The sequence below is a fragment of the Miniopterus schreibersii genome, assembly GCF_964146895.1.
Source record: "Miniopterus schreibersii genome assembly, chromosome: 17".
NCBI lineage: Eukaryota > Metazoa > Chordata > Mammalia > Chiroptera > Miniopteridae > Miniopterus > Miniopterus schreibersii.
Genome location: NC_138117.1, coordinates 31,920,575 through 31,938,017, shown reverse-complemented (window position 1 = coordinate 31,938,017; position 17,443 = coordinate 31,920,575). Strand labels below are relative to the sequence as shown.

The 17,443-nt window shown below is 38.1% G+C and overlaps 1 protein-coding gene across 1 annotated transcript in view; it reads left to right on the top strand.

The window, feature by feature from the left end:
• Positions 1 to 17,443, top strand: part of MRPS28 (mitochondrial ribosomal protein S28) — a 75,194-nt gene that overhangs the window by 1,095 nt on the left and 56,656 nt on the right. Inside the window, exon 2 of the mRNA XM_081117112.1 lies at positions 15,156 to 15,337. Within this exon, the coding sequence (XP_080973238.1) occupies positions 15,156 to 15,337 (182 nt within the window). The remainder of the gene's footprint in view (positions 1 to 15,155; positions 15,338 to 17,443) is intronic.

The following is a 17,443-nucleotide window of genomic DNA, read 5'->3' as shown; positions in this document are numbered from 1 at the left end:
TGGAGCGGAGCGCGCCGGGGGTGCTGTTTCTCCGTTTCTGCCGCGTTTATGTGTGGGACCTGTCGCGTCCAGCGCCTCTGCGCGGGTCCTGAGGAGGCCTAGGCGGCTCCGGGACACGGAGGCGACTCGGACTCACGCCGGAGAGGCTGCGCCCTCTGCTCGTCTGGTTCTAGACTGTAGCTCCAGTGCGGTACTTGGTGCCTGGCGTGAAGGTTCTTTATATTTGTTAATTCAGTGACTAGGTGAATGGGAGAATTACTCTCTCTATGAACCTGAGCAAGCAATCTAACCTGTCAGTACCCCACTTTTCTGTAAATGACTTAAAATTCCCATCTGACTCAGGCAATACTTTTGTAAAATACAATAGAATTAGCAGATGAATGAAATGGAATAAATTCGCATAAATGGAAGTCAGACTTTTTTTGAATTATTAGATTCAGCAGACGTGAAATTGGATGTCTGGCAATATTAAGTTATATAAAAACAAACTCAGTTTCTGTACTTATCTCCTTGGGGACCATTATCAGACAGTTCACAGTGGTGTCCTGGATTATAGGAAAAACTGCCTGGCATCCAGCACAGTGCTTGACTCTCAGTTCAGTGGGCTCTCAGTGTTTGCCGAACGGGTGAATGAATGAATTGTACACATAATGCATATTTGAGCTTCGCTCGAGATTTGTGGGCGATTGCTCAAAAACAATTGCACAAGTGTGAATAGTACAGATGTGAGCATATTACTTACGAGCTCATCCAGAATAATAATTGATCAAAAACAATTATAAGCAATAAGATAACTGAAAATACATTTGTTTTAATTTTAATATTAATTGGAAGTTTTCAGTGCTTTCCTGATTTATGTTTATGATGAGAAATATGAGCAGCTATTAGGTGTTGATAGTCAACTTTGTGAAAACACTTTCACTTTACTTTTTGAAGTTTCTGGATCTATTGAAGAGTGTCCTGAGGTTACAAGATGAATAAAGTTTATCTTTATTGTGTGGTCAGGATTTTTGAAAAAAAAATTAATTTTATGAAGTAATATTTGCTTACTTTAAAAAGAATTTAAATAGCACTGAAAGTTATTGTGGGAAATGTAAAAGTCCCTTTTCTCTTTCCCTCATTTTCTCAAGGCTGGAGTGTGTATTTTTTTTTTTTTAATTGCAACTTCTAGAGATTTTGTAATACATATGTAAATATAAACTAAGTATAAGTATAATTATACTTAAAAATGCACAAATTGGTTGGTATGGTTTTGAAGTACACTATTACTGTTTCAGAGTGCAAGTTCTGGATTCAGTGTCAGCTTGAATTATGGTTCTATCATTTACTAGCTGTGTCTCCTTGGAAAATTACTTAATATCTGTGTGTCTTTCTTTTCCTTTTTTATAAAAGGAAACCCTGGGGTTATTATGTGTTTAAGTGAATTCATTATGTAAACACAGCACAAGTCCCTGAGATTTAGTAAGCTATATTTTAGTTGCTGCTACTGAAAATTGCTGTTTTTACTTAAGTGCGTAGAACTTAGAATATTTTTCCTTCTCATTACATGTGTATCATGTGTATACCTCATTGAAAAAAAGTTTGCTTGGTATTCCCTGGTATGGATATAGCATAATGTATCCAACCAGGCTTTCATTAATGAGCTTCTAGGCTTCTTTCTGTTTGTTTTTTTTCCCTTTAATACAGACAGTGCTACCATGAACATTTACATTTTTGCATACTTATGGACTATATGCTGGGTCACAGTGTACACACAATTTGCATTGTGATAGAGCTTGTTTGTGCCACACTCCCACTTACAGTGTCTGACAGTGCCTCACCCCCTTTTCCATGTGGGGTATTGTAAGTGCACTTTTTTGATACTGGGCAGTGAAAACAAAATACAGAAATTGGGAACTTGGGGTTGTTATCCCTCACCCCTGATATTAATTTGTGATCTTTATCAAAATAATGGCATGTTCACATTTGTTTTTTTAATATATCTTTATTGATTTCAGAGGAAAGGAGAAGGAGAGAGAGAGATAGAAACATCAATGATGACAGAGAGTCATTGGGATCGAGCCCGCAACCCTGGCATGTGCCCTGACGGGGGATTGAACCCCAATCACCTGTATCCTAGGTCGTTGCTCCACCGCTGAGCCACGCACAGCTGGGCTGTTCACATTTTTTTTTACTTAGTAATAAGTAAATGCCATCAATTTGAATTTAACAAATACACTATATCAACAAAATACTACATTTATGTTATATATATTGAGGCTCTATGTAAGATTTCATTTGTAACATGGCTTCTGCTTAAAAAATTTTTTTGGAAGATGAACAGTTTGCTGTTCCCTAAACAAGCCTGTATGTCTTACCTTTTCTCTTTCCCCTGGAATTAGTGTCTCTGCCTGCAGATTCCATTGGAAAAGCCTCTTTTATTAGGCCTTTGTCATCTCCCCAACCAGATGAAACTCCTTTTGAATTTCCAGGGCTTTGTTTTATACTATCTTTATGGTACACACACAACTCTTAAGTTATATTAAAGTCATTTGTGAATTTGTTTTATCCTGTTTTCTAGATTAGGTTAGGGGTTATTTTTATTCACCCTTTTCATTCCTTGCATAATGCCTTACACATAAGTAGGGATTGAATATATATTTGTTGATTTGAATTGGAATTAAATTTATACAGTTCACTGGTTGAGTAATTAATTATACATGAGACATTATACATCTCTGGTGGTCATTACTTATTATTGGACTTAAATATATATATATATATTTAATGAAAACGTGTGTGTGTGTGTGTGTATGTATGAAAGTTGAAATTGTACCCACTGATTTCATTCTTATCCTTGAAGTGCAGGCTTGTGTGTCTATATGTGCACCTCAGAAAGAATGATATTCTTAAAAGTTATTCTTAAAAGGAATTTTCTCCTGCAGGTAGGAATTTAATCAAGGGCAGTGCATCCTGAATGCCTTATCCTCAAAGTTCTGTGAGGTTACTAGTTAAAGGATGTCAAGTTTAAATGATGCGAAATGCCATTGTTTTGTGTGGAGGTTCGTATGTGCCCTCTTCCCATGCTCACCCACTTCTCTTTTCCTTTGCCTCGTTACCTTTAATATTGGTGTATGAATCTGTCTCTTCAACTTGTCTCCCCCACAGCCCCAAGGTAGGTACCTTTTCATTTTTGTAACCAACATAGCATATTTTTTAAGTTTGATACCTTTTTCTCATTTCTTTCATTAAAAATATTTTAAAACCTTTACCCCTCTTATGTTGGTAGAGATTTGTAGAACCTGTTAAGCCAGTTGGGAGCTGAGCTCATCACCCATTTTATAGCCACAAGGTGGCAATAATTGAGCAAAGAATTGGTTTTCTGCTTTATGAGTACTACTGTTTCTTAAGGGTAGAGGGTGGCACATTACTTGTCAGCACATTGAAAAAATGGTTTGCAAGAGTTTTCAAAGCCAAACAATAGAGCATTTTATTATTTTAAGATGAAAAATAACATTTCACTATTTTAGCCTATTTATATAGAATAATGTTACAGAGTTTATAGTTTCATTTTAGTGATAGATTAAATAGGGTTTATGCAGATACTTTTAAATGTTGCTTTTCATGAATATTTTATTGGTATTTTTTATTTCAAAATTCTGAAATATTCCAGACCACAGAATATTTAAATCTGATATTTTGTTTTTTCAGAATACTGGGAAAATCCAAAATAGAGCTTATTTAAAGGATTTGTTTCAGTAAGGGGGAAAAGTTTCATATTTTTAATATAAGTTTTAAGTCTGCTAAATTCATATAGTGGCAATATCATATAGTTTTATTTAACCCTTTGTTTTCTCACTACTTTTATATTGACAACTTTAAAAATTATACCAATATTTTAAATACTAATATGTAAAGGAATGTTGAAAAATATTTCTGGTTTTACCCATAGTGTCCCTGGTTTTGCATCAGAGAATTCTAGAGCATTATTTCTGAGTTAGTAATAAAAATCTTCTGAAATATTTAGTTTCACAGTGGAATCTATCATTTTCAAAGCATGTTGAGCGGAAATGAGTAGTCATCATAAAAACAATGAGAATGTGTTGAAGTAGATATAAATTTCTAGGGAGAGTAAGTTTTTATCAACACTAATAAAATGCCTATAAATAATAGTGTACATTTTCTAAAAGAAAAAATGAATATATTCTGCATGTACAGTATTTGTTTTGTAGGTGATCATATGATTTAATTATAAACAATCAGACTCTCTTTTATGACTTCTCAAGTCAGCATTAGCTTTCACTATTTTTATATCTTAAGTCTAATTTTTGCTCAGAAATCTCGCTCCCTTTTAATGTGTATGGGTTTTGTTTTACTTTGTTTTTTCTTTTAGAGGTTATATTAACTTTTTCTTTTAATTACATTAAGTTTTGTAACACGATTACACGTCTTAGGTTTGTTTTGATCGGCATTAAATAACAGGAAATAAAGGAAACTCACATTTGAGTGGAGCTTGGTTTGTAGGGATTTGGGAATAAAATTCAATAGTGTTGATTCAGTTTAAAGCTTTGGGTACTCTGGTGTTGGCAACTGGCAGAGGATGAATGGTAGACGCCCCGTCCAGGAATAGGCCACTTAACAAGTCCCTTGGCCTAGCTGAGATGTTGGGTTCTCCCATAGGAAATAAGTGCAAACCAAGGCAGAGAGTATTAATCCCAGAGAAATGAAAACTATGTTCATATAAAAACCTATACACAAATGTTCGTAGCAGCTTTACTTGTAATAGCACAAACTGGAAATAGCCCAGATGTCCTTCAGCTGGTCAGTGGTTAGACGCACGTTGGTCCATCTGTACCGTGAAATACTACACAGCAATGAAAAGGAACAAGCAATTGAGAAACATCTACTTGAATGACTCTCTAGGGAATCATGCTGAGTGGAAAAGCCAGTCCCAGAGGGTTATATGCTGTGTGGTTCCATTTGAGTGACATTCTTGAAATGACAAAATCATAGAGAGGGGGAACAGATTAATAGTTGCTAAAAGTTAGGGATGGGAGTGGGCAGAAAGGAGATGGAGACCTATTAAAGGACAACACAAAAGATCCTTGTGGCGTTGGAACTGTCCTGCAGCTGTACTGTGGTGATGAATACATGAACCTTCCCATGTGAAATCTGAATACTATGGTTGTAATATTATACCGTGTCTTACAAGATGTTACCATTGGGAGAACTGGGTAAAGGGTGCAGGGGATCTTACAATTGCATGTGGTCTCAAAATAGAAAGTTTAATTTAAAAAAGTCATTTCACTAGTCTGTCAAGCCCAGCACTGGAAAGACCAGTGGATTACGTAAGCACAACCCCATTATCCCAAATCATTTCCTGTAAAATGATTTATTCAGTTAGAAGCAGTGCTATGGGGAATATACCATGACAGTGAATCCGAAATTCTCTAAGTTTATGGATGATGGTTTTGGTAGAATCTTTGTGGGCAGGAAAGGCAAATCCAGATTCAGAGTTCCAGTGATAATATATTCATTTAGAATGGGCCTATGAAATCACCTTGCCACCAGGTGGCCAGCTGATCCTCCCAGCGAGTGGTGCTATATTGGAAGCTTAGTACTGGTCTCTGCTCTTGGAGGCTGGTCATTGAGCAGTGTTGAGTGAGTAAAATGCAGTGTTCCTGAGTCCATACATAAACTCCATCCCACAGAAATTCAGGGTCCTGCCACCTTGGTGTAATTTCTAGTTGGCTGATGGTCTGGGACATGTTGAGATGCCCCTCGACCCCTACAACAGAAGCACACTACTGCTGCCATGGCCACTTTGTTCTTGAACCCATTTGTGAGGGGCAGCAGTGGCTGGGGAAAGAGGTTGATTGACTTCCATAGGACTGTTTATCCTGTCCCCTGGTTTTTGAGATTCCTCTCTGCTGAACAAATCATTCCCATGTGACTCATTTATTTTCTCACTCTGTATCCAGAGAGACCTATCTACATGTCTTTCCCAGACCTCTTGTCATCTATTTTCCAATCACGTTCCTTCTAAATCCCTGACCATCCAGCAAAATTATTAGTCATTTTACACAAATCAACATAGTTCCACATGTTGGCCATGGCTTTGTTCAGGCAAAATGATCAGGTGCTCTGCTCAACGTTCTGCCCACTGGGAGGCTGTTCCTTCACCACTGTCCTTCAGTCACCTGGGGAGTCACCTGGCAAGGTCTGTCAGAGCTGCCGTTCTGCATCTGTTCATGGCACAGATACTTCTAAGCACCACCACATGTCCCGGGTTGCAAAGGCCAAGCAGTAGAATAGCTTGCCTGGTGGCCTGGACCTGTTGCAGAGCCTTGACTGTTCTGGGTCCCACTCAGAACTGGCAGCTTTTTGGGTTGCTTGGTATAAAGGTTGGAGAAGTATGTTCAAATAAGGTATTTGTTGACCCAAAATTCAGAGAGACCCACTAAGCATTGAGCTTCTGTCTCAGTGGTTAGAAAGGGCATCCTAACATAACCCGGACCACTGACCCCAGGAATTTCACCACGGCCCAGCATATTTGTGGGTTTATTTCCCACTCTCTGGGGAATACCATGTGTCTAGAATAGTTGCAACTTTCTGAATTCAGGTTCAGTCAGCATGTGTAACAGACCAGCAAGATGTTCGGTGGAATGGAGTAGCCATCAAAGTCCTTGTAGATTAGATTGTGACAAGAGCTGGAGGATACATGTCACCCTGAAGTATATAGCTTTACTAGAAAAAGAAAGCATTTGTCCATGGATACAGACAACTGTGTGGTGATGGCCGGAGGGGGGGGTGGGGTTCCTCAGGGGCAGGTGGGTAAAGGGGGTAAAATGGGGTACATCTGTAGTAGTGTCAACAGTAAAAATAAAGTAAAACAACAAAAAAATTTGTTAGATCAATTATTGTCTACCAGGTGCTGGGGAATATTTGATTTGCTCTAGCCATGAAATCACATCTGGAATAACAGCTGCACTTGGAGTTGTCATTTGATTACGTTTATGGTAATAAATTGTCCTTCTCTAAGAACATCTGTTTTCTGCAGGGCCACATAGGCAAGTAAATGGGATGTGGAGGGAATCCATTCCCTCCCCCGCTGCATCTTCATGTCCTTGATCCTGCCTCCAGGAATGCAGCACTACCTTTGATTTACTTGTTTGGTAGGCAGGGGAATTCTAGTGTCTTCCACTTGGCCTTTCTTACCTTAATAGCCCTCACTCCATAGATAAGGGGGAGAGATATTGAAGAAAAGACTCCCTGGTAGAAATCTCAGATCTTTCAGTGTTTTCCTTATCATTGGCTCACAGCTTTTCTCTGTTTTTTCCTCCTCGTACCTGTCTTTCTTTCACTTCAGCAGGACATTGATGACTTGACTAGCACTTTGGCAGCACAGATTTTCCGTTTCACATTCAACACCCTTCATTTCTAATGTCCTTCACTTGCAGATGTACCATAATTTCTATATCATTGTCACTAGGAATGATCTTATCTTCAGGTTTGCAAACTCCTGAGCCCTTTCTTGGACCACAGCTTACCCTCATCATGTTCTCCAGTTCCCGAATCACACCTTTATCTACCAGTCTGTCAACCTTTTTCTGGATCTCCTTCCTTTCATACTCAGTCTGGACCACTTGGCAGCCATTCTGAAGTCCTGGAATCTCACTCCCTTACTCTTTTGCCTGGCTCTCCTTCCCAGATCCCCTTCATGCACTCACTGCTCTGACATCTGGCCCACTGGATGTTACTGGGTCCATTACTCAGGGGTTTGCAGACTTGCCACGAGTCACATTTTTGACCAGATAATTCTCTTTTGTGGGGGCTGTTATGTGCATCGTAGGATGTTTAACAGCATCCCTAGCCTCTATCAGTAGATTCCTGTAGCAGCCCAGTCATCACAACCAAACGTGATTCTAGACATTGTCTTTTTCAACTAATGGGTTTGTTAATAAAACTGGTGGTGATTGGATATACAAGAAGCTACATTTTTTAAAAGCTACATTTTTAAGGCACTGTTTGAGGGCTATGTATTTAATTCTCACAACAATTTATAAATGTATATAATTTTCACCCATTTTAAGATGTGTGAACAGCAGCACAGAGAGTCAGAGCCAGGATTGGGCTCCTGTGATCACCCTGCAGAGTCCTCCGGTGGGAGCCCTCCTGCTCCAGGTCTTACCACCTCAGGCCTTGCCAACAGCTGTCGTTTTGATTCTTTTCTTTACTGCCTGGATAAGGGACCTATTGCTCCATTACCAACCATCCCAAACTTCATTCTTCTCTAGACAATTTATTCAGTTTTTTTAGAGCAGAGAAAAAAATATTTGATATCAATTTGCCAGGATACGAACTGGCTTATTACTAGGTATGGTGCACTTGGCCTTACTGCCAGCTATTTTGTGCTTGACAGAAATTGACTGCCTATATTCTTTTAATTATGCCTCTTTTTTCCCGCCTCTCTTCTCATTCCAGCTTTGTACTTCCTGCAGGCCTGAGTTCCTACCTTTCTTCAGATTAGATTGACTTCTTTTCCCAGCCTCATCCTTCCCACATGTATTTTAGCTGTGATTTCCTCTCTCTGCTTCATTAATTGCCACTCATCACATGCTTTTTGTCCACTAGATCATTGTGAAATTTCGTATACTTTTTGTCTTCATTCTCTTCAGTATTGAGGGCTTCTAATTTTTTCATTCATTCTTTACTACCACTTAATGGGGCTTCAGGAGAGAGAGGTAAATAAAGGTAAGTACTTGCTCTGCCATCTTGAGCTACTACATTTATTTTAATAAGAGAACATTCTTATGAGCATTACACATATGGGTTAGGGTGGAGGAAACAAAGTGTCATCGCACAGTTAATAGAAGGAATTCCTCTCAAAATTACTTGTCGGAGAAGATGCAAGTTGAAATTTGTTTTTTGCTAACTAAGATGAAATGAAATACACCATTTCATTATTTTTGCTGTTGTTTGTGTTAAGAGAGTAGGCTGGGTAGGATTTATCTTCCATTTCTAATGTTTGTTACTTTTTAAAATCCTTTTTATATTTTAGAATATTTACGAATTCCTACTACTAAAATTATAGATATTCAATTCTTTTATTTACAAATGGGAAGACAGCCCTAGAGAGGTTAAATGACTTATTCTAGAATTTTTAGCTATTTAATGGCTGAATTGGCCACAGAACTTAGGTTTCCTAAGTATTTCTGTTACTCTGCTCTCCTGTTCTTTTTAAGTTTTTAAATAATGTTTCTATTTTCCATCTTATGCAGCAACTTGGGTTTAAGAGTCACTGTTGAGTTTATCCTGTAGCTTTGAATATTAGGTATGGTACTCATGTAAAATGAGGTAGTTGGGCTAGCTGATAGCTCGTATTTCCTTTAGCACAAAGAGCCTCTGATCCCAAGATATATTAAATGCCCTCATGTGCATGATAGTAATAACATGTGCTTAATATGTATTAAAACTTTAAATGTAGTATGTGTTCTTTGTTCTAGATCTTCTAAAATAAATAATATAAAGGAAAAATAATTCTGCCCTGGCCTGATAGCTCAGTTGGTTAGAGTATCCTCCCCAATACAGCAGGGTTGCAGGTTTGATCCCCAGTCAGGGCACAAGTAAGAATAAACCAAAGAATGCATAAATAAGTAGAACAAAAAATTGATGTTTCTCTTTCTCTCTCTCCTCTCTCCCTCCTCCTCCCTCAGTCTCTAAAATCAAGTAAAAATTAAGAAAAAAGAAAAAATAGTTCTATACAGAAATTATTACAGTTAGCATTTGATACTTTTGAGGGATTACTTCTCTATACAATATCACTGTAAACCTGTGTGCAAATTTATGTATGTATATGAATATGTGCACTGTTATTTTTAGCTATGTACCAGATAGCCAGTGTTCCCTATAATTTATGGGTTTCACAACCCAGAGCGTGCAAAGCCGACTTACTTCTTACTTCTCCAGCACTGCTCTTGAGCCTCACCTGTGGCTCCCCTTCTCCCTTACTCTCTCTCTCTCCAGCCAGTTGGGGAATAAGGCCTTTCTGTATATGCAGTGAACAGCTCTGTATCCCGTCCTCCCTATTCCTATGGCCACTGCTTCAGTGCAGGCCCTTTATCATCTCCTTCCTAGCTAATTGCAGGAGCTTCTTAACAGTTTACCCTCTTCCCATTTCTTTCCTCTCTGGTCCATCTTGCAAACTGCTTCTAAAGTCTTCTTTTTAAAACAAGAGCAAGTCCTGTCACCCCATTAAAGCAAAACCTCTTGAATCCCCACTACTTGTAGGATAATGTCTAACCCTCTTAGCCTGCGGTACAACACTTTTTTTCAATAACTTTTTGGACCCTAATCTCTATTGTCATGCTGGTTTAACTCTGTGTTCCCTACCATTTCACAGATTTCCATATCAAGGCTAGAACAGAGCTTGGTGCAAGACAGGCACTCAATATTCAGCATATATATGATGAATGAGTGAATTAAAGTGGTACTGTTCCCTATACCTGGTATCCCTTTGCTTTTCCCTGTTCAACCTGGAGAGCTCCACTCAGCTTTCAGTCTTCAAAGGAAAAAAATAGTGCAGCAGAATAACAGGAAATCTGAGGTCTGTGATCAGTTCTTAAATGAAGCAGTCAACTCTAAGGCACCTCTTTACCTATGACAGCTCTATAAATGAGCTTTATAGCAACATTTTCCATAACCAGGGTTACACATTGAGCTCCATGATACATCCTGCAGGTGACAGTGTGCCTACAGTTTGCATTGGCATCAACAGGAGGAGCTAAAGATGTTAGTTGTCAGCATGGATTGAGGAAGTTGCTACATACATTATTTTTAGAAGCCATTTTGACAAAGTAAATGAGGAATTCAGAGATGGTTCTAGACTGGTTTTTGAAGGAGGATGGCTTTGTTTGATTATTTGATATAGTTTCCAAAAAGTACAGTGAGTGTACTATTGAAAAGCAAATTCAGGTATTATTCTATGGGTCACCAGAATAGAGAACCCAGAAATAAACCCACAATATAATGTCAATTAATTTAAGACAAAGGAGCCAAGACTATATAATGGGGGAAGGACAGTCTCTTCAATAAATTGTGTGTGGAAAACTGGGCAGCCACATGCAAAAGAATGAAACTATCTTACAACATACTTAAAAATTAACTCAAAATGGATAAAAGACTTAATAAGACCTGACACGATAAAACTCCTAGAAAAAAATAGGTGGTAAGCTCCTTGACATCAGTCTTGGCAATGATTTTTTAAATCTGACACCGAAAGCTAAAGCAACAAAAGCAGAAATAAACAAGTGTGGGACTACATCAAATTCAAACGCTTCTCATGGCAAAGGAAACTATCAACATAATAAAAAGACAACCTATTGAATTGCAGAAAATATTTGCAAATCATAAACCTGATAAGGGGTTAATGTCCAAAATATACGAAGAGCTTATACAGCTCAATAGCAAAGAACAAAAACAAAACAAACGACTTGATTAAAAAATGAGCAGAAGGTCTGAATAGACATTTTTCCAAAGAAGACATGCGAATAGCCAAGAAGTACTTAAAAAGATGCCCAACATCACTACTCATCAGGGATGCGCATACCAAAACCACAGTGAGAGCACCTCACACCTGTTAGAATAGCTGTTCTCAAAAAGCAACAATAGCAAGTGTTGGTGAGGATGTGGACTGTTGGTGAGATTGCAAATGGGCACAGCCGCTATGGAAAACAGTGTGGAGTTTCCTCAAAAAATTAAAAATAGATCTACCATATGATCCAGCAATTCCACTGACGCGTGTTTGTCCAAAGAAAATGAAAACACTAACTTGAAAAGATATATGCACCCCCATGTTCACTGTAGCATTATTTACAATAGCTAAGACATGGAAGCAACCCAAATGTCCATCAGTGGATGAATGGATAAAGAAAATGTGGCCCATTATTTGGCCATAAAAAAGAAGGAAGTCTTATGATTTGTTGCAACATGGATGGACCTAGAGGGTATTATGCTCAGTGAAGTAAGTTAGAGAAAGACAACACATGATCTCACTTATTTGTGAAATCTAAACAAACAAGCCCCCCAAATTAAACAAACAAAAATCCAAGCTCATAGATACAGAGAACAGATTGGTGGTTGCCAGAGGCGGGGGGTGAGGGGAGGTGGCCAAATGGAGGGAGGGGTTTAAAGGTACAAACTTCCAGTTACAAAATAAGTGAATCATGGGGTGTAATGTACAGCATGATAACTATAGTTAAAACTGTATTGTATATTTGAAAATTGCTAAGAGATTAGATCTTAAAAGTTCTCTTCCCAAGAAAAAAATTAGTAACTGTATATGGTGACTTAAGTAGACTCATTGTGGTACTCATTTCTCAGTGTGTACAAATTTCAACTCATTATGTTGTACACCTGAAACTAACATAATATGTAAATTATACCTCAATAAAAGTAATTATTCATAATTTTATAAAGTTTATAATGTAATATATATTCACAACAGATTTACTAAAAATATCAAGAGATCTTTTATTTTTATTTTATTATAATTTTTTTAGCATTGAAATATTTTTTGTTTTTATTTTAAAGAGGTTTACAAAATATTCAGCAATGTTTGTGGATACTTAATGTTAGAGCTCTTACTTATACTCCAACATGCATTCTTGTTGCTGTTGGGAATTTTTTTCAAACCTACTGATTTGAAAACTTTGAAAAGTAATTAAAATAGTTCAAATATATACCCCCTTTGGGAAGATGTGTAACTTGGAAAAATATCCATTAAATTACAGATAATACTTTAAAGGAAGATAATGAATAACTGAATGTTGACTCCATGCTTTTTCTAGCAATAATGCACCTTTTCGTGTCCATGTTTCTTTTTTTTTTCCTTTTCATTGAATTTATTGGGGTGACACTGGTTAACAGATTTATACAGGTTTCAGGTGCACAGTTCCACAACACATCATCTGTACACTGTATTGTGTGTTCACCACCCAACAAGAGATCTTTTTAAATTGTTGAGAACACTCAATTATTTTCTGAAACTTAAGGGGAAATACCATGTACTGTCATATTAATCTTAGCCCAAACATCTCTTCACAGCTATAAAGGAGAGTATGTTATTTTAGGAACAGTCCCTAGTGATGGCTGAATTATTTTCAATAAATGTTTAACTATTGGATTTACTGCTGGATCTTCCTGTCATCTAAGGCTGTTTTATTTAGACCACAGCTTCAATTGAAAGTCCAAAGAAAAGCAGAAGAGAAAGGGGCAGGGAAAGGGAGGGGAAGGAGGAGGGGCAGAGGGAGGAGCTGTCAACCTCAGGGAGGGGTAATGTGAAAGCAGGTCTTAGGGAAAAGTGGGAAGAACCCTGTGTGATTGTGAGTGAGCAGGATGAGACTCTCAAGCTGATACTCTCTCTGCTCCTCTCATGAGCGATGCTCTTCTCAGCTGCTCTGGTGGCAGCTGCTGTGGATGACTTCGTAACTCCCACCAGAGGATTGTAGTAGCTGCTGTTGTCACTGGTGACTGACTTTGTATTACAGAGGATAAGTCATAGCTGTGTCTGTGTTGAGCCTGTAGAATTTGTTTTATCCTTGGCTCTCTGCAAGAAAGAACTATTTTTTTCAAGATGCTTTAGTAAGGATTATTAATATTATACTGTGTGGAGTTATAAAACTGGTATTATGGCTCAAAGCATAATATTCCTGGCTACCTTTAGCTCTTTTTGGCATCTAGGCCTACTGACTTGTCTTTGGTTTGGATCAACCCTTCTGTGCTGAGGATTCCTTCCCAGTGTGTTTCAATCCACTGAAACAAATCCATCACCACAGCCCCTCCAGCCTCAGGGACTTGGCATCAGCCAAGTCCATTTTGACTTCCTTCTTGAGGCAGAGGTCATAGACTTTTGGTCCATGGATCCAACTGTGTTTTTGCCAGATTTATAAAATGAAAAACTAATTTTCAACGTATAAACATTTAAAAATTGGAAATTTTATGTTGACGTACGGGTTTCTGACTTTTCATGGAAAAGCAAAAGATGTGGCAGCACTGGACTAGTTGCAGCTGGAGCTGAGTAGTGGCTATACCTTAGACTGGCTTGTACTCTCCTCCTCACTGAGGCCACCCACCTGCATTTGAGTTTGTTCTCTGGGGGGTACTGCCTGCATTAACATTAAGTCCCAAATGTGGTTTTGAGTTTTTCAAGTTAGTATACTATCAAACTCTTAATAATTCTCTCCTGAAAAGAAACAAATGTAAAACTCAGTCCAGATATAGGATTATGTAGTCAGATCAAATTGTTAATATTCTGTAATTAACCCTCTCAAATAGAAATGTAGGACTTTCCTTAGTTTGAGCCAAGGTAACACATATCACACCCTACACAAATTAAAGATGAGTCGAAGGCACAGGTCTGTACTCAGATTTCTGAAAAAGCATGTGTTTGGAAAAATGTGGTAAGTTCTTAAAAAAAGTAATCAGCTTGCATTATTTGTTCAATCATCCCTCAAGTAACTTTGGTATGTCAACGACTCCAAGAAAGTGCTCACCACAAAACAAAGAGATTTTTCCTTTGAAGAAAATTATAACAAGGTCAAGCCATTAAAAATATTGAATTATGAACACGTGTTCAGCCTGCTGATTGAAGGGCCCTTGATCATTTTATCTTAACATGCTAAAGTTGTATTAAAAGAATAGTCACTCTCACTGAACCTGAATTCGAAGGCATGTTTTGGCAGACGGTCAGTACTAGGAATAAGGTCCATTGCCTTCTTGGATGCCCTCCTCACAGGCTCAGACGCCCCTCCTTCCCCATGCGGCAGGCTGTGTCTAAGGCCACTGCTGACCCTGCTCACATTCCCGATCTACTCTGGGCCTCACCGTCCATGCCGACACGCTGTCTCACACCAAGTGCAGATGCCTACTTTTCTCGGGCTCCTGTTCACAAAGAAAAGGGAGAAAAAGGAAGCTGAAGAGTAGACCTGGCTTTTTAAAGCAAAATCCCATGTAAATATCTTTTATTATTGCTACAAATGTAAATATACAGCAAAGTCAATTAGCTTTATATTATATAGGGTATGATAAAGTCTTTCCCTGTAAGTCTTTAATTATACCCACCATATTGTACTTTTATATTGAGTTATATGCATATAAATATCTCTTTTCATATTTAGGGCTCTCTGAAAAGTGTGGAATCCTTCGCGTCTATGCTGAGACATTCTCCGCTCACTCAGATGGGACCTGCCAAGGATAAAATCGTCATTGGACGAATCTTTCATATCGTGGAAAAGGATCTTTATATAGATTTTGGCGGCAAGTTTCATTGTGTGTGTAGCAGACCAGAAGTGGATGGAGAGTAAGTAGAATCATTTCCAAGTGCTTTAATAGTGTTCATACAAGCTGAGATATCCCAGAAATATTATTGGACTTTAGTTGGTGGTTTTGGAAAGACAGAAAATATGCTTATTTCTTTTCATAATGCTAGTTAGCCAAGTTGGGCCAGCTTCATGTCTTCTCAAAGCAGTGAGAATAGTTTTGGGGACGAGTTGAATGTTCATCCTTTGTTTTCCCAAACGCTAAACAGCAGTCAAAGCGTAAGCCCTATTGCTCTCTGGTTCTGCAGCCTAGTGGTTATTTCGAATGGTATGCTAAAGGGAGTGCTTCACTTCAGCCAGGACTGAGCCTGACTGCTTAGTTACCTCTGTCCCTGCTTACCTATGTGTGCTCATACTCTGATGGCTATGAACACAGCTACAGCTTTATGCCTACAGGCAGTTTTTTTCTGAGAAAAACTTTTTAACTTAGCAAATTCCTTGTTGTCCCATTTTCAATTTATCCTGGAAAGAAGGGTTATACTCTTCACAGAATAGTTATCAGATCTCTTTATTTCTACATGTAGAAATGCTTAGGTTCTTTCTAAAACCCTTCTCTGGGACTCTTACAACTACCTGTCACTTAGCTTTCAAAGTATGCTGACCTGATACTTTCTACAATACTTTTAGTTACTGTTTCAGTTACTTTGCCTTTCTACCTGTATCCAAACCAAAATTTGTGAGTGGGAAAAATTTTATTAAAATCTTACCGTCGTCTTTAGCATTGGTGGAAAGATGATAACACCAAACGTGAAGGTAATGAGATCCAGCTGGGTCTCTGGTCTTTCCTTTGTTTACACGTTTAGATTATCTGACCAGATACAACAGCTTATTGGGCTGGACACATGTTGCTCTCTACCTTCATGATGTCAGGCCTTTGACTGCATAGATTCTGGGAGGCTAAGTCTCAGAATGGCAGATTTCCGCTTTGATACATTTTTTAAGCAACTCTAAATAAGATGTAGGTATTTACATAAATTGTGTATTATTCATCAGCCGAACCTTTTTTTATCCCTTTTGAGAACGATTTTTCTCTTTATTTAGACTGGTGTGTAGTTGAATCTATTCTACTTTTTGGAAACTATATCAAATAATCAGACAAAGCCCTCTTTCAAAAGTCAGCCTAGAACTATCTCTGAATTCCTCATTTACTTTGTCAGATGGCTTTTAAATGCAATGAAAACTTAAATTTAATAAAGTACTCAGTTTAGCAAAATGGTTTAATTTTTTTATTATTGCTTTCAATAAGTTCAGTGGCCTTTCAAACTTAGAGTAACTGATAAGAATCAGAAATCATTTTAGTTAACTGGATATCCTAATTAGCGAAGTAATACCCTTTTAATAAGTAAACCATAAGGACTGGGGGAGAATCATAAAAATCTGGAAGGAATTGCTTTCCAAATGTCCTTCTGTTCCCGTTTTACGTTAAAGTAACTGCCTCAGGCCATCGAGGTACTGCAGTGGGGATTGTTTATGGAAGGCGATCAGTGTTGAGCTCCAGTGATTGGACCTCTACTCACCAAGGAGGCCAGGCCCTAAATCAGAACATTTGCGTTAATTGCTAAGTTAATGTCTTCACAGTCTATGTGTACACTTTTTAATGAGTCCTCATTTTAACCTACTTTTCCCTGAACCAACCTATGAGTCAGAGAGCTTCTCCTGTGTCTTAAAAATATAAAGCACTTTGCCTGTCATGTGAAGCTGCCTTCCCTTTTCTTTAGACATGTTTTCTTGTGTCAGTAACACAGCTTACAACTTCCCGAAATTTGTCCTAGTGTGGATAAGATCCCTTTCCATATCCCCACCTGATAACATGATAGCTAGGCTTTTGAAAACTTACATTGGCATTTTGTGTATGTCATCTGATTTATTCCTCCTAAGAAGCATGGAAAGTAGAAGCCATTATCCCCATTTACCAAATGAAGAAAATGAGTCTCTGAGTGTAACGTGTTCCAGTGACACAACTGTTCGTTACCAAGGCAGGGACTCAGACATAGAGCTGTGTATAACCAATGCTGTGAATGTTCTCTTCACTCTAAAGTTCTCTTCTCTAAATCCTACAATATAGAGTTCTTAATGTCTCATAAAAA